The sequence below is a fragment of the Hemitrygon akajei genome, chromosome 4, assembly GCF_048418815.1.
Source record: "Hemitrygon akajei chromosome 4, sHemAka1.3, whole genome shotgun sequence".
NCBI classification, from domain to species: domain Eukaryota; kingdom Metazoa; phylum Chordata; class Chondrichthyes; order Myliobatiformes; family Dasyatidae; genus Hemitrygon; species Hemitrygon akajei.
The window spans coordinates 42,356,597-42,375,577 of NC_133127.1; the positions used below are offsets into that span (position 1 = coordinate 42,356,597).

The 18,981-nt window shown below is 42.2% G+C and overlaps 1 protein-coding gene across 2 annotated transcripts in view; it reads right to left on the reverse strand.

Annotated features, from left to right (window-relative positions):
- The window catches only part of grid2 (glutamate receptor, ionotropic, delta 2), a 1,108,967-nt gene that overhangs the window by 185,570 nt on the left and 904,416 nt on the right, over nt 1-18,981 (reverse strand). For both annotated transcript variants that reach the window (XM_073042457.1, XM_073042458.1), the window contains exon 11: nt 12,251-12,563. In XM_073042457.1, the coding sequence (XP_072898558.1) occupies nt 12,251-12,563 (313 nt within the window). The remainder of the gene's footprint in view (nt 1-12,250; nt 12,564-18,981) is intronic.

The window sequence follows — 18,981 nt, forward strand, 5'->3', positions numbered from 1 at the left end:
TGCTTGGAGGTACATGATAAAATAGGCCAAAGTCAGCATGGTTTTCTTGAGGGGGAATCTTGCTTGATAAATCTGTGGGAATTCTCTGAGGAAGTATCAAGCAGGATAGGCAGAGTTAGTGGGGAAGTCTAAGACCTAAGGGAATAGCTTCAGAATAGAGGGACGTCCATTTTGAACAGAAATGAGGCAAAATTTCTTCAGCCAGACAGCTGTGCAGGAAAAGTAATTGGGTATTGTTAAAGCCAAGGTTGATAGGTTCTTGATTAGTCAGGACATCAAAGTTTATGGGCAGAATGGGGTTAAGAGGGATAATAAATCAACCATGATAGGAAAGTGGAGAAGACTTGATGGGACGAATGGCCTAATTCTGCTCCTATGACTTATATGTGGGTATATGTCTGTCTTTGTGTGTGTCTGTGAGTTGAAGTTCAAGTTTAATTGTCATTCAACCATACATGAACACCCATGAATACAGCCAAAGAAAACAGCCTTACTCTAGGGCCAAAGTGCAAAACAGAGACCTAACAGTTACATATAAGACAGCAGTAAAGTACAGTTACATGAATGTTGCAGCAGTTTGCTGTTTAACACAACACAGCTTGTCTTCTGCCAAGTGAACTGGAGGGCAGCACCAACTCAGATATCTTTTCCCTGGACTGCCACAAACGGGTGACTCCGTGACCCGAGGCTTAGTCCTTGCTATAACCAAGGCCACACAGCTCCCCCACCAGCTGCACAGCACAAAGCACACATAGCACATACAAGACAGCAGTAAAACATAGTCACCCAACAAAGCACACAGTCCAAGTCCCTGACTCCACAGCAGTCTGCAGCCGAACACAACCCAGCATCCCCTCCACTGAGTGAACACTGAGGACAGCTCGGGTGCCAACTCCAATGCCCCCCTCTCCTGGATGGCTGTAAACAGGTGACACTGGGTCCTCACTATACCCTGCAGCTCCTCCGCTGTTCACCAATAAATCAGGTAACTGGACTTGCAGCATTCTACATTGTCAATGCCCACAAGAGTCTAGTGATCACAAGAAAAGCAACTAAGTCAATCACTCGCTTTTAGACTGCACACTGACTTCATGCACCCACTTCAACGCCTCTCCAGCAACACGGTACACACCAAGTCCAGGTGTGTGTGTGTGTGTGTGTGTGTGTGTGTGTGTGTGTGTGTGTGTGTGTGTGTGTGTGTGTGTGTGTGTGTGTGTGTGTGTGTGTGTGTGTGTGTGTGTGTGTGTGTGTGTGTGTGTGTGTGTGTGTGTGTGTGTGTGTGTGTGTGTACATCCTGCTACCTAAAATTAGGCAGGAAACCCTTCAGAGTGTGCTCAGTTGGCAGTGAAAGACTGCAGAGCATAATTTCTCCAAACCTGCAAGTGTATCATAACTGTTCAATTACTTCACACAAGTACTCAAAGTCAGTCATTTTGGGAATTTAATCAAGGGAGTGATTCAAGTGAATGTCACGGCCGTTGGGGAGTGTTGTAAAACAGGAAGACCCAGGGATGCAAGTACACCATTCCCTGAAAGTGACGACTTGGGTAGACAGGGTGGCGAAGAAGGAGTATGACACGCTTCCCTTCATTGGTACAAGAGTACACTGAGTACAAGAATTGTGATATTATGATACAACTGTATAAGATGTTGGTGGAGTATTGTTGCAATTTTTTGCAGGCCAGCTATAGGAAGAACGTGATTATGCATGAGAGGATGCACAAAAAATTTATGAATATTGCTGCAACAAGGAGAGATTGGATAGGCTGGGACAGTTTTCCTTGGAGTGAAGGTGGCTGAACAGTGGCTTTACAGCTGTTTTTCAAATCCCGAAGGACAGAGATACTGTAGGTGCGAAAGATTTAAAGGGGATTTGGCAGCCACCTTTTCAATGCTATGGGTATATGGAACAAGCTACCAAAGGAAATGACAGATGTCAGTACACTCAAAATGTTTAAAATACTTTTGGACTAGCATATGGAAAGGAAAATTTGAAGGAATTTGGGCCAACAATGGGCAGATGGGCCTATTTCTTTCCTGTATAACTCTTTGACTTATGACTCAGATGCTCATAGAAGTAATGATCCTGCAAGCCCAGCTTGCACCGGGCATGATATATGCATGGAGGATTCCGGAATTCCCGAACAATTGCTATATGGTGAGCAAGGAAGAAGAGATGGGGGCAACCTTGGATTCAAGGGCTGTGTGAAAGCCAACCTCATACATGTTGACGCTGCACCTACACAGCTCGTGCTCGTGCTCAGGACCGGACTGGATGGTAAGACGAGCATCCAACAACTTTGAGAAGAGCCGCTATGCAGATCTGCTCGCTGCTTGAGAGAGGAGAAAAATGGCCACATCCATTGCTCCAACAGCTGCCAGGCGGTTTACTTGCCCTCACTGTTAACGCTCATACCCGTCTAAAATCCGACTGCAGAGCCACCTCAGAACTTACAATTGATGAGTTGCACAAGAGTCATTGACGGAAACGATGGACAACCAACACATTCTACCAAATGCAGCATCTTCAGTAAAGAACACACCCGACACTCACCTACTAACAATTAATCCAGCTATAGTCTATCTAACATGACATGTTGTACCTACCCTCAACAACCAGCACTGCTGCATAGCTCACACCTTTCATCTACTAACCGAATAGTGCACTGATATCTCTCTGCAGTGCACGATTTTCATCGCACTATCAATTTCAGTAACATTTATAAGCTGCTGCATCATTCATGTCTAAAGCAGGGATCCAATCCACTTCTTTAACAAGCCAAGTCAGAAAGCACAGTCTAAGAAGAATTGAGAGTTTAAAATACCAAGAGTTGGGTCAATTATTAATGTCAAATTTGAAATCTTTGTTAAGCAAAGGGATAAATGAATTCAAAATCAAAGTAAATGCTTTTGGTCAACTCTGATCCAGTTAATTGGCAATCTGACCTCCAGTTCCAGTAATCCCTCAACAAATGCTGTCCACAGGCAGAATCTACTAATCTGCTAATCTTTCTCATAACAAAACCTCTCCTTTTTAAACATATTAGCTGTAATCCAATAGTTTGGACTTTGAACAACCTTGTGGCTTCAAACCTCTTTTGAAGAAATAGGTGCAGAATTGAGGAGTGTACAGCAATATTACAAATACCGACACAAGAAACCGCAGATGCTTGAATCTCCAGCAACAAAAAATTCTGTTGGAGGATCTGAGTGGGTACAGCAGCATACGTGGGCAGATGTAAATTGTTGATGTTTGGAGTCGAAGCCTTGCCTCAGGACTTCATTGCATCAGGTTTTCAAACTGAAATGTCGGCAGTTCCTTTGCCCCCACAGATGCTGCTCAACCTGCTGAATTCCTCCAGCTTTTTTTGTTGCTGCTAAAAATGTCTGTTGGAAAAGTCATCAAATTGAAATTTGCTCTCTGAAGTAGATATAAAAGATCGCATGATCTACGCAGTTAAGTTATTCCCACCCGAGTTATTGCTCAAGAAATATCACCAGAGCAGATTTTCTGGTCCTTTCTGGTGAAAATCAATTCTTCCCATTCCTCCATTTCAACAATGACTACACTCCCAAAAGAAACTTGGCTGTTGAAATGCCTTGGGACCTCCAGAGGTTATGAAGGTTTCTACAGGCATTTGAGTCTTCCACTGTTTCTATCTGGCTTTGCTGAAAAGCAAAGCCAGCAATTCAGTGCAATGTAATAAGTAACATAACTAAAACATGCAAATGAATGCTGGAAGACTATAAACCCAAATGAGCTGGAAGTAACTGTTGGCAAAATATTATTACCCTCAGGCACCTTGTACAAAAAATATTTTATCAAGTTTTGTCTGAATCACATTGCTCATTTTTTAAATAGGAGAATTGGAAAATATCCTTAGAGAAAAATAAATGCAAATCTCAATCTAAGTACAGACAGCCATTTTTTTCATCAAAATTGACAACAGTAGAAAAGAAATGTGTTGAAGCTGTATAAAATGTTAGTGAAACATGATTTGGAGTATTGTATGCAGTTCTCTTCATCTACCTATAAGAAAGATGCCAATAAGATTGAAAGAGTGCAGAGAATATTTACAAGGATACTGCCAGACCTGAGTTACTGTACAGGGAAAGGTTGAATAGGTTAGGACATTATTCACTGGAACATAGGAGAATGAGGGGAGAGCTGATGGAGGTACATAAAATCATGAGTGATATAGACAGGATAAATGCAAGCAGGCTTTTCCACTGAGGGTGGGTGAGAAAAAACTAGAGGTCATGGGTTAAGGGTGAATGGTGGAATGTTTAAGGGGAACATGGGGGAGGGGGGACTTCTTCACTCAAAGGGTAGCGAGATTTTGGAATGAGCTGCCAGAGGAAGTGGTGCATACAGGATCGACTTCAACATTTGAGAGAAGTTTGGATAAGTAAATGCAATGAAGGGGTATAGAGTGCTATGGTCCAGGTACAAGTAGATGGGACTAGGCAGAATAATAGTTCAGCATGGACTAAAAGGGCTGAAGAGCCTGTTTCTGTGCTGTTTATGTTCTGTGACTCTAAGATTCTCACTGCAAAGCATCCAACTGCTCTGAACTCCGATCACAGGGCAAGATAAATATTTCCACTAAACAAAGTAGCTCTGTGTTACTGAAGCAGATCAGAACAGATTTGATTGGCTGCAGTACTTGGTGTTGGTGAGACGTAGGTTTATCAAGTCTGCTGCAGTTTCAACACAATTTCATATCTAATAAAATCACTTTGTGATGACTGTGCACTTTACACAAGCACTGAAGGTTGTAAATCCATTATTCTTTCAAGCTCTGTCTCAATCAGTTCAGCTGCTTCTGAACCAAGTGCCAAGTTCCAACAGATCAACACACGCAAAATGCTGGAGGAACTCAGAAGCTCAGACAGCGCCTTGGGAAAGAATAAACTGTTGATGCTTTGGGCCAAGGCACTTCATCAGGACTGGAAATGAAGGGGAAGATACCAGAATGAAAATATAGGGGGAGAGGAAGAAGCTAACAGATGTCACTTTTGTAGATACATCCATATGGAAGAGGGAGTGACTCAGAGGGGAGTTGCTCTAAACAGACATTTCTAACACAGGGCCTGTACCTCCAAGAAGCACGTGGGCAAAGGAGGCATGAGAACATGACCACCTGTCAAGTTGATTGTCAGCATGGATGAGTTGGGCCATATAATTCAATGATTAATTTTATAATTAGCTGAACTTGGAAATACATCATTGTATTTTCATCATCACTGGGTCTAAATCCTGGAACGACATATGAAGTTGAGTCCAATAGCACTGGTGAATACTATCAGCAGAAACACTGCAACGTTCAAGAATGTGACTCGCCATCAACGTCTCAAGAGCAATTTGTGGAAGGAATGAATGATAGTCTTGCCAGGGTTGCCCAGATCTCCATGAAGTTGCAAAAATGCTTAATGATCACTACCCTGTCTTTTCTTTGTGCTTAGTCTTGTGTAGACCAGGCAAATCTGTGGCTTCTCAATCCAAATCACATTGCCATGCTGCTCCACTGGAACACAAAGTCTCCAGTTCAGGTTCCTTGGGGCTGAGCAATATTTGGAATTAGGATCTGTGTGGATGATAGATAGTGATCTTTGCCAATCATTTACAATGATGTTTTATGCAGCTGATGCACAACCATGGACTTATACACATTTTACAACACACAAAGATATAAGGACAAAAGAGGGAACACATATAAACCACCTTTCACTTCAGGTCTGTCCTTTTGATCAATATAATCTGCACTTGTCCTTAGTTGCTCTTTTTTGCCAGTTCCCCAATATCCTAACTACACTGATATTGCATAGAACTTAGAAAGTAGAACAGAACAGGAACAGATCTTTTTGTCCACAGTATCAATGCCAACCTAAACGAATTTCATCATCCTGTACATGGTCCATTCCCTGCCTGTGTCTCTTAAACTTTGCCAATATACCTGCTTCCACCATTTCCCCTGGCAGCACCTTCCAGACACCTTCTATATGAAAGAAAAACTTGCCTCAGAAATCTCCTTTAATCTTTTCTCTCACCACAAAGTCGTATTTAACATTTCCACTCTGGGAAAAAGACTGACTATCCCAACTATATACTACCTCTGCCTATCATGAAGTCTATCAGATCTCCCCTCAGCCTCCACTGTTCCAGCGAATACTCAAGTTTATCCACTCCCTCCTTATAGTTAGCACATTCTAATCCAGGCAAAATCCTAGTAAACTTTTCCTGCATTCTCTCCATAACCTCTGCATCCTTCCTTTATTGAGGCAACCAGAACTAAATACGATTCTCCAAATGAGGCCTAAACAAACTTTTATACAGCTCCAATATGTCTTGGCTCTTCTATATTCTGCACCCAAGCAGATTAACGCAGGATGCTGCATGTCTTCTTTACCATCCTGTCAATCACATTCCCTTTTTCAAGGAGCTATGTATTCAGAGATCCTTCTGTGCAACAATGCCATTTTCCTGCGTAGTTTCCTCTTACATTTCTCACATGTAGAACATAGAACGTAGAATAGTACAGCACATTACAGGCCCTTCAGCCCACAATGTTGTGCCGACCCTCAAACCCTGCCTCCCATATAACCCCCCACCTTAAATCCCTCCATATACCTGTCTAGCAGTCTCTTAAACTTCACTAGTGTATCTGCCTCCACCACTGACGCAGGCAGTGCATTCCATGCACCAACCACTCTCTGAGTGAAAAAGCTTCCTCTAATAACCCCCTTGAACTTCCCTCCCCTTACCTTAAAGCCATGTCCTCTTGTACTGAGCAGTGGTGGCTGGGGAAGAGGCGCTGGCTGTCCACTCTGTCTATTCCTCTTAATATCTTGTACACCTCTATCATGTCTCCTCTCATCCTCTTTCTCTCCAAAGAGTAAAGCCCTAGCTCCCTTAATCTCTGATCATAATCCATACTCTCTAAACCAGGCAGCATCCTGGTAAATCTCCTCTGTACCATTTCCAATGCTTCCACATCCTTCCTATAGTGAGGCGACCAGAACTGGACACAGTACTCCAAGTGTGGCCTAACTAGAGTTTTATAGAGCTACATCATTACATCACGTCTCTTAAACTCTATCCCTCGACTTATGAAAGCTAACACCCCATAAGCTTTCTTAACTACCCTATCTACCTGTGAGGCAACTTACAGGGATCTGTGGACATGTACCCCCAGATCCTTGTGCTCCTCCACACTATCAAGTATCCTGCCATTTACTTTGTACTCTGCTTCGAAGTTTGTCCTTCCAAAGTGTACCACATCACACTTCTCCGGGTTGAACTCCATCTGCCACTTCTCAGCCCACTTCTGCATCCTATCAATGTCTCTCTGCAATCTTCGACAATCCTCTACACTATCTACAACACCACCAACCTTTGTGTCATCTGCAAACTTGCTAACCAACCCTTCTACCCCCACATCCAGGTCATTAATAAAAATCACAAAAAGTAGAGGTCCCAGAACAGATCCTTGTGGGACACCACTAGTCACAACCCTCCAATCTGAATGTACACCCTCCACCACAACCCTCTGCCTTCTGCAGGCAAGCCAATTCTGAATCCGCCTGGCCAAACTTCCCTGGATCCCATGCCTTCTGACTTTCTGAATAAGCCGACTGTGTGGAACCTTGTCAAATGCCTTACTAAAATCCATGTAGATCACATCCACTACACTACCCTCATCTATATGCCTGGTCACCTCCTCAAAGAACTCTATCAGGCTTGAAGGGCATGATCTGCCCTTCACAAAGCCATGCTGACTGTCCCTGATCAGACCATGATTCTCTCAATGCCCATAGATCCTATCACTAAGAATCTTTTTCAACAGTTTTCCCACCACAGACGTAAGGCTCATTGGTCTATAATTACCTGGACTATCCCTACTACCTTTTTTGAACAAGGGGACAACATTTGCGTCCCTCCAATCCTCTGGTACCATTCCCGTGGACAATGAGGACATAAAGATCCTAGCCAGAGTTTCAGCAATCTCTTCCCTCGCCTCGTGGAGCAGCCTGGGGAATATTCCATCAGGCCCCGGGGACTTATCCATCCTAATGTATTTTAAGAACTCCAACACCTCCTCTCCCTTAATATCAACATGCTCCAGAACATCAACCTCACTCATATTGTCCTCACCATCATCAAGTTCCCTCTCAGTGGTGAATACCGAAGAGAAGTATTCATTGAGGACCTCACTCACTTCCACAGCCTCCAGGCACATCTTCCCACCTTTATCTCTAATCGGTCCTACCTTCACTCCTGTCATCCTTTTGTTCTTCACATAATTGATGAATGCCTTGGGGTTTTCCTTTACCCTACTCACCAAGGCCTTCTCATGCCCCCTTCTTGCTCTCCTCAGCCCCTTCTTAAGCTCCTTTCTTGCTACCCTATATTCCTCAATAGACCCATCTGATCCTTGCTTCCTAAAATTCATGTATGCTGCCTTCTTCCACCTGACTAGATTTTCCACCTCACTTCACCCTACCATTCTTTATCTTCCTCACCGGGACAAATTTATCCCTAACATCCTGCAAGAGATCCTTAAACATCGACCACATGTCCATAGTACATTTCCCTGCAAAAACATCATCCCAATTCACACTCGCAAGTTCTAGCCTTATAGCCTCATAATTTGCCCTTTCCCAATTAAATATTTTCCTGTCCTCTCTGATTCTATCCTTTTCCATGATAATGCTAGAGGTCAGGGAGCGGTGATCACTGTTCCCCAGATGCTCACCCACTGACAGATCTGTGACCTGACCCGGTTCGTTACCTAATACTAGATCTAGTATGGCATTTCCCCTAGTCGGCCTGTCAACATACTGTGACAGGAATCCATCCTGGACACACTTAACAAACTCTGCCCCATCTAAACCCTTGGAACTAATCAAGTGCCAATCAATATTAGGGAAGTTAAAATCACCCATGATAACAACCCTGTTATTTTTGCACCTTTCCAAAATCTGCCTCCCAATCTGCTCCTCGGTATCTCTGCTGCTACCAGGGGGCCTATAGAATACCCCCAGTAGAGTAACTGCTCCCTTCCTGTTGCTGACTTCCAGCCATACTGACTCAAAAGAGGATCCTGCTATATCACCCACTCTTTCTGCAGCTGTAATAGTATCCCTGACCAGTAATGCCACCCCTCCTCCCCTTTTTCCCCCTCTCTATCCCTTTTAAAGCACTGAAATCCAGGAATATTGAGAATCCATTCCTGCCCTGGTGCCAGCCAAGTCTCCATAATGGCCACTACATCTTAATTCCATGTATGTATCCAAGCTCTCAGTTCATCACCTTTGTTCCTGATGCTTCTTGCATTGAAGTACACACACTTTAGCCCTTCTACCATACTACCTTTATACCCTTTATTCTGCTGCTCTTTACTGAAAGCCTCTCTATATGTTAGATCTGGCTTTACTCCATGCACTTCTTTCACTGCTCTATCGCTCCGGGTCCCACCCCCCTTCCAAATTAGTTTAAATCCTCCCGAACCATGCTAGCAAACCTACCAGCAAGGATATTGCTCCCCTCGAGTTCAGGTGCAACCCATCCAATCTGTACAGGTACCACCTTCCCCAGAAGAGATCCCAATGGTCCAAAAATCTAAAACCCTGCCCCCTGCACCAACTCCTCAGCCATGCATTCAACTGCTATCTCCTCCAATTCTTACCATCACTATCACGTAGCACTGGCAGCAATCCTGAGAACGCCACCCTTGAGGTCCTGTGCTTCAGCCTTCTGCCTAGTTCCTGAAACTCACACTTGAGGACCTCATCCCTCTTCCTGCTTATGTCGTTGGTCTCAACATGTGTCACGACTTGTGGTTGCTTTCCCCCTTGTACCAGGATGTCATGCACCTGGTCCGAGACATCCCAGACCCTGGCACCCTGACACTTGCTAAGTTAAAACCCATCTAGCATTTCTCTGCCCATATTTCCAACTAAGCTATATCTTCCTATACCCTCTGAGAAGCCTTTCATGCTGTCTGCAAACTGATGAATTAGCCAACCTATATTTCAAGTTCATGTTTATTGTCATTCCACTGTACATATAGATAGATAGATAGATAGATAGATACTTTATTCATCCCCATGGGGAAATTCAACATTTTTTCCAATGTCCCATACACTTGTTGTAGCAAAAACTCATTACATACAATACTTAACTCAGTAATAATATGATATGCATCTAAATCACTAACTCAAAAAGCATTAATAATAGCTTTAAAAAAAGTTCTTAAGTCCTGGCAGTTGAATTGTAAAGCCTAATGGCATTGGGGAGTATTGACCTCTTCATCCTGTCTGAGGAGCATTGCATCGACAGTAACCTGTCGCTGAAACTGCTTCTCTGTCTCTGGATGGTGCTATGTAGAGGATGTTCAGAGTTATCCATAATTGACCGTAGCCTACTCAGCGCCCTTCGCTCAGCTACCGATGTTAAACTCTCCAGTACTTTGCCCACGACAGAGCCCGCCTTCCTTACCAGCTTATTAAGACGTGAGGCGTCCCTCTTCTTAATGCTTCCTCCCCAACACGCCACCACAAAGAAGAGGGCGCTCTCCACAACTGACCTATAGAACATCTTCAGCATCTCACTGCAGACACAGTGTGTATATATATATCACATAAAATAATATTAACACAATAATATTCACAGATAATAAAAAAGTGAATATTCAGCAGATGTACCAGTTCACATAAAGTGCAGATATGACATACAGTTAACTATACCACAGTATAATGTTCCTGGCACTTTCATAAATAATGTGTAGCTGATGGTAGCAGGATGTTGAAAAGCCTTACAGCCTGGGGCCAGCCGACCTGTATTTGTTCTTACACTTTGTTATGTTCTGCCTAATGGAAGGAGGTCAAGGAGGTTGTGGGACAGATGGGAGAAGTCCTTGACAATGGGGAGGACTCTGCAATGCAACACTTCTGGTGTATGTCCTGGATGAGTTGGGGGGGGGGGTGGTTTCCTTATCATGGGGTCTAAATCCAATGGCATGGAGTAATTAGAAATACAGGAGGATACTTGTTCGTTAGAGTATATTAGGATTGGGAAGCTGAGGGGGCAGAAACATTATCACATTTAATGAGTGCATGGGTACGCAAGTGCTGTGACCTACGGAGCTTCAGAGCAAATGTTAGAATTGGGGTTGTGCTGGCTATCTCTTAGTCAGCTGCACTGATACAGTGAGCCAGAAGACATCCATCCCAGAGGGTTGTGGAGGCTAGATTATGATATATCTTTGAGAAGTTTGACAAGGGTAGGGCAGCGGATGGTTTTTCACATCAACTTTAGTAAAGATTTCAACAAGGTCTCTCATAGTAAGCTCACCCAAAGATCAAATCACATGGAATCTATGGAGTCTTGCTCCACTGGATTCAAAGCCACCTTGCCCATAGACAACTGATGATAGTTCTGACTGGAGAACTGAGGCTAATAGTGAGCCTAATGCTGAGACTTCTGTTGTCTGTGACATAAAATGCTGCTCATTGACTTCAGTTCAATGTTCAGTACAATCATTTCTTAGAAGCTGGTGGGTAAACTGTTCTTGTTGGGTCTCAACACCTCCCCCAAACACTGGATCTTGGACTTGACAGAGAGAACTTAAGACAGTCCATGTTGCCAGCAACATCCCTAACTCCATCATGCTGAGCACCGGTGCCCCCCCAGGATTCATGCTCGGCCCACTGCTGTTCACACTGCTGACGTACAATTGTACTGCTGGATCCAGCTCTAAACATAGCACTGAGTTTGCTGATGGCACATCAGCAACAATGATGAGACAGAATACAGAGTGGCTTGAGGAGGACTTGTGTGAATGCAACAACTTGAGTCTCAGTTTTATGTCCTGCAATTAAAACTCTCCTCTGTTCCAGAGAAAACCATATCAGCCTATCTAATCTTTACTGAAAGCTAAACTTAAAATTGCTAAGGTATACATACAGGCTTTACAGTTTGTAAATGTTACTTGCATGCAATATAAATGTATGCATTATGTGCAAATATATCCATAGTAATATATTTTTAAGATATTAATTTGTTGTATTTATGATGTAGTACCTCAACAACTGAACAACAGTCTTGGAGAAACTCACTTCACGATTTGAGAATGGAAATTTCCAGACTATGGATAAGGAGACAAGGAACTTTTCATTTTATTCTGTGCACTGAAGTAACACCATAGACTGAAGCTATGGATAAAGTTATGAAGAAACAGTGTCTTACCTTGCTGGACAAATGAACCATAGACGAACCACATTGAATTGTACAAGGTGGTGGACGTGACGGAACCCATCTGCAGCCTGGGAGGGTTCAGCCAGTTCAGCAGATACACCAGTAGGCCCACTAGTATCACTGTGCCAGCAATACATGCCCAGAGAGAGAAGTCAAAAGGAGCCAGGCAGGCAAACATGTCAACTGTCTTCTCTGCCTTCTTCAGAAGAAACCCTACTGAGTAGTCCATGTAACGAGTGGTGAAGTCCACAACACTCTCCCGTTCTGGTGTAATGGTCAAGGCTGAGATTCCCACATCTGCCCGCTGTAAATTTATGAAACATTATTAATAATAAATTACAGAGTGAGCTTTTTCCAATTAATCCTCTTTGAAGATCAACAACTTTTATATTTGTCAAGATGGAATGTTCAGAACAATATAAGAACTTGTAAAACACATAATTTCCATTCAGTAACATGCACCTAATGTACTTTTTGTAATTGGTATTGGCATTTGTATTGGTTTATTATTGTCACTGTACCAAGATAAATGGAAAACATGTCACCACATACAACCCTGAGATTCTTTTCTTCATATTCACTGATACTTTCTAATCCCAAAGATCTATTGATCCTAACTTTGAATCTGTTTAATGACCAAGTCATACAGCCATTTGGGTCAAAGAATTAACAACCTTTCGAAAGAAATGCTTCCTCATCTTTGTCTTCAGATTACATCTCCTAGAATTCTGAGGGAAAGGAGGAAAGATTTGGCCATTGAATTCCAGAGCTTGGGAAGCAAAAGGCTCAACTTACAGCACTGGGAATACAGAAGAAAAGGGATAGAATGTTGTAGGATTCAAATAGGTTTTCAAATGAAGAAAAGGAGAGATGAAAAATTAGAAGGATCTAGGACAAGGATGAAAATTTGAAATTCAGTTATTGATGGACTAACTTCATTCATTGTATCAAAATGGCCTGAGCACCAATAAAAAGCCATTTCTAGAAGAAGGACTTAATGATTAGCACTTTATTCCATGATTGAAACCGTTTCATGACTGTGGTTGAATATTTTGAATAACTCTATATGTCTGCTTCTAACAATGAGCTCATTAAGTATATTATTTATTTGTTCCAGCTGTTATCATGCAAAAAGTACTCTAGCATAAAGTAATAAAGTGATTAATAAAACAGCACAAATTATCTTGCCAATTCACTAATGTAACAATGAAGGAAATATATTATAAATATTTACAGATTTCATTTGTATGCACCATCTACTTCATTAAAAATGGAACTTTCTTCAATTTTCACCTGTGGTTGAAAATAATTTATGAACTAGACAGAATATTTGCATTGATAACTTGTTTGACGTGAAAAATTAGGGTAAGCGTTTTTCTATTTTGTGGAAAGAATCTTAAATACATTTCAAAGTAAAGCAAAATTAGTAAAATAAAATGTATTTACATAATGATCTCAGGTTAAAGTGTAGTTGCCAATGTTTATTTTACTTTTTGTTGCACAGGAGGCAATTTGATATATCAGGCAAGTAAATATACAGTCATTTTCCAGAGCAACACATACAAAATGCCGGAGGAACTGAGCAGGTCAGGCAGCTTCTATGGAAAGGAATAAAGAGACAACGTTTCAGGTTGAGACCGTTCATCAGGACTGGAAAGGCACGGAGAATAGGTCAGAATAAGAGGGCGATGGAGGGGACTGAGTACAAGTTAGAAGGTGATGCCAGGTGTGGGAGATGTTAGTTGGATGGGGGAGGGGTGATGAAGAGAAGCTGCGAGATGATAGGTGGAAAAGGTAAAGGGTTGAAGAAGGAGGAACTTGATAGTAGAGCAGAGTTGACCGTGGGAGAAAGGGAAGGATGAGGGGCACCAGAGGGAGGTAATTATCAGGTGAGGAGAAGAAAAGAGGTCAGTGGAGCCAGAATGGAGAATGAAAAAGAGAGAAGGATAAGGGGAAGGGGCAGAAATTACCAGAAGTTAGAAAATTGATGTTCATGCAGTCAGGTTGGAGTCTACCCAGAGAGAATATGCTCCTCCAGCCTGAGTGGAGGTGGAGGGAGAAGGTACTGTAAATGGGAAGGTGTAGCAATTTTTCTGCTTGCAGGGAAAACAATTGTAAGGAAAGGTGCTGATGATAGTCTGTGTTCTTGAGAAACAATGTTGTTTGATTATTGCAGGGAGCTCATATGTAAACAGTCTTATTTTCCAAAACTGGCTCTCATTTGAACTTAGTAATATTTCTGGGAGCTTGTTTACATGTACGGGTGTCTATAAGTTGGGTATTTACAAATGGGGAAGGCATGTATGTCATTACAATTTTCACATGTTTGTGTATTGCAACAAGAGCTCACAAATTGCACTGTGGTCCCTTGGGTCAAGTTGACTCACCACTATTAGAACATAGCTAGCATGTAATTATGTGTGAGTCAAACTAGTAGATACTCCAAGTAACATTGTGGGTGGGTAATATGTCAATGTGGTGACCTAATAAGTAAAAACCTTGGTCGAATTTAATTAGTGCTGCTGCCTCAAAGCTCCAGGGAAATTGTGTTAGAACTGACCTGCAGTTTCTGCCTGTATGGAGACTGTGCATTCTCTCTGCAACTACAAAGTTTCACCTGGGTGCTCCGATTTCCCCCAAAATCTGAAAGACATGTTTCATCTGAAAGAATTGCCCATTGTTTAAGTCAGTGTTGGGGAAATTGGGGTGTAAGTGGGCTTATGACAGGGAATTAGATAGAGGGATGGGGCTGATGGGATTGGTATCAGAGCCAAGATTGAGCTGTTGAGTTGAAAAACCTCCTTTTATGTTGTAAAGGAACATGAATTTGAACTGATGAAGCCTCTAATTAAATTCACCATACAAAAGGAAAAAGATCAAAGATTTGAAAAGTCATGGATGCATTAGTCAGTTACAGTGTCATGGAGTTATAGAACATGGAAAAAGGTCCTGACCCAAGTCGTCCACACCAAACAAGCTGTCTACCTGAACTAGTTCCATTTGTCTATGTTTTGTCTACACCATTCTAAATCTTTCCTTACCATATCTCAAACCAAATGTCTTTTAAATGTTTTAATTGTACCCACTTCTACCAATTAATCTGGCAGTTAATTCCATAAACCCACCATCCACGGTGTGGAAATCTTGTTCCCTTGCTTCCCTTTCCCCATTCATACTAAACCCATGCCTTCTTGGTTTTGACTCCAAAACTCTACAATTGGAAAAAGCTATGACTATCCACTGTATTTATGCGCCTGATGATTTTATACATCTGAGAACAGTCATGCCTTGGACTCCTTTGCTCCAGGGAAAATAGTCCCAACTTATCCAATCTCACTTTATAATTCAAATCTTCCAGTCCTGGCAACATCCTTATGAAACCTTTCAGCACTCTCTCTAGTTTAATTGCATCCTTCCAATAACTTGGTTGAGAGCAGAGCCCAATATGTGGGGATATCCCCCATGGATGAGTTAACTTTATGAACATGCAAGCCAGGTTATTTCAAGAAACAGACCTTCAACTTAGCTTTAGAGATCTGCCAAGCTCATAAAATCCTCAAACTGAACATCATCAATGGAGTACAAAATCTAAAATGGCTTATTAAAATGCAGTAGAGTTTTCTTTTACTAAATATACACCTTGATGGTAGGTTCAGATGAACTTTGCAAAGCTGCACCATGTCACTTTCAAGTATGAGGCCTCCATTGGTAGGGATCAACAATGGATGTTGCATCCTAGCTGTCTAGAAACACAAGCCTGGGCTGTACAATATGGAGAGCATGCTCTTACCCATGTAGCAAGCTCCCCCTCTCCATTAATCTGGCAAACTTAAAAGAGACTGATGCTGTTTGGCACCAGCAGTGTCACCAGGGTTGCCATTTAGTGTTTAGCTCAATGTAGGACTGCCTTTGGAAATTCAGCTCCAGATTTTTTCCTTGGGGTTTCCTCTCGCACCTTCCCCATTAGTGTGTATAGCTGCAAGGCAGTGGAGGTATGAGATCAGTTCTCTTTCTCCTACATGAGCTACCAACCATGACTAACAAGCCACATCTGTCCAAAGTGACTGTTTTTAAGGCATTAATGACCCACCTTTGCCCCCTTCTCCTGCCAGTAGAAATGGCTCCGCTGGGCCCAGTAATCCACATGTGAAGACCAGGAGTTGGACTTAGTTGTCAGAGGCTATTTGAGGCACACATCATTGGGAGCATTTAATAAGTAGTGGGAGGTTGTCCCTATTATCACCCCCAGATATAACAACCTTAAGGAACCAGATATATTGAAGGCATATAATCAAAAATTACACTTACTCAATCCTCAAAGTTACATTCAATAGATGACAAAAGCTACCAGGTTAACAAAAAAAAAAAGGTTATCCAGTGTTCTTTAGGGAAGGAAATCTTCCTTCTTCACTCTGACCAGATCTCATATCGATATGGTTGCTTTACACCTGCCCACATAAATGCCATTGTTCTATCAAACTGCTACCACAAAACACAATGGGCTGCATTACCTATCTAGATACCCACGGATAGTTTGCAACAATACGTACCTCTGGTGAGGTAATGCTGGGACATTTGACACTTTTTATTTACTTCATCTTGGCTAATAAGAATAAAAACTAGAATGATTATACAGGATCAATCCAGGCTCTGGATTCAGTCTCTCCATGGCATCCCAGGGCGAGTATTCAGGATGTGTGCAGCACAACTGGCAAGTATGTTTACTGTTATTTTTAAATCTCTCCTTCTCCCAGTGTGGAGTTCCCTCCTGCTTCAAATTATTCACCGTTGTCCCTGTACCAAAAAAGACTAAGGTAACATGCCTGAACAACTGGCGTACTGTCGCACTCACCTCAATAACAAGCAAATGCTTTGAGAGGCTGGTCAAGGATTACATCTGCAGTTTGCTACCACCCAAAATGGACCCCCTACAATTCGCCTACCGACACAACCAATCGACAGATGAAGAAATAGTCACTGCTCTACATGCCATCCTTACACATCTGGAGAAGAAGGATACTTACGTGAGAATGCTGCTCTTGAACTACAGTTCAGCATTCATTCAACACCATAATTCCATCCAGGCTCGACAAGAAACTCAGAGACCTCAGCCTTGAACTTGCCTTGTGCAGCTGGATCCTGGACTTCTAGTCAGATCGCCAGCAGGTGGTAAGTGTGGGCTCCCTTCACTCCACCCCTCTGGCTCTCAATTCAGGAGCCCCTCAGGGCTGTGTACTAAGTCCCCTTCTTTACTCCCTCTGTACCCATGACTGTGTTGCCACCCACAGCTCTAATCTGCTAATTAAATTAGCCGATGACACTACATTGATTGGCCTAATCTCAAACAATAACAAGATGGCCTACAGGAAAGAAGTCATCTTTCTGACACAGTGGTGTCAAAAAAGCAATCTCTCTCTCAATGTCGCAAAAACAAAGGAGCTGGTTATGGATTATAGGAAAAATGGTGACTGGCTAATCCCTATTGACATCAATGGCTCTGGGGTTAACAGGGTGAAAAGCTTTAAATTCCTCGGCATTCAGATCACTGAGGACCTCACATGGTCTGTACACACCAGCTGTGTGGTGAAAAAGGTACAACAGCGCTTCTTTCACCTCAGACGGTTGAGGAAGTTTGGTATGAGCCCCCATATCATAAGAACTTTCTACAGGGTCACAATTGAGAACATCCTGACTAGCTGCATCACTGCTTGGTATATGAACTGCACCTCCCTTAATTGCAGGATTCTGTAGAGAGTGGTGCAGACAGCCCAACGAATCTGTAGTTGTGAACTTCCCATGTTTCAGGACATTTACAAAGACAGGTGTGTAAAAAGGACCTGAAGGATCATTGGGGACCCAAGTCACCCCAACCACAATCTATTTCAGCTGCTACCATCTGGGAAATGGTACCACAGCATAAAAGCCAGGACAAACAGGCTCTGGGACAGATTCTTCCACCAGGCCATCAGACTGACTAACTCATGCTGATTTGAGTGTATTTCTGTTACATTGGCTGTTCTATTTATTATAAATTATTATAAATTACTACGACTGCACACTGCACACTTAGATGGACAACATAACGTAAAGATTTTTACTCCTTGTGTATGTGAAGGATGTAAGAAATAAACTCAATTCAATTCAATACACCATCTTGGTTTGGGTATGTCATTAGTGGAAGTAAGTGTTGGAGTTCCCTACACTGTGGAACTTACAGCTTCACAGGCACACGGGGATGGGCAATTAAAAACTAGCCACATCTTGCCTCGATCCTTACCTTAAATAATTTTAAGAGTTATGGTATCATAGAGTTATGCAGCATGGAAACAGGCCCTTTGGGCCAACTTGTCCATTCTGACCAAGGTGCTTTCCTGAGCTAGTAACATTTGCCTGCACTTGGCCCAAATTCCTCTAAAATTTCCTATCATGAATCAAACAAAATATCATTGGTCTGGGTCAAGATGATCTACATAATGATTTGTTAAGGGTAACAGCAGGCATTCAGTAAAATACTGATTATAGATTAATCAGTAGATTAGCTATAAGTAAGGGCATAAAAAGCAGAGCATTGATTTGTGATTGGGGTAATTTATTGGATTTTTCCCCAAAAAATCAATTAGGTTTTCAGAAGAATTCCATACTTAAGTTTATGAAATTTTTATTGAAATTACATTTTGATATTTTAATTATTAAGAACTTACAAGATGGGGTTTCAGCACATA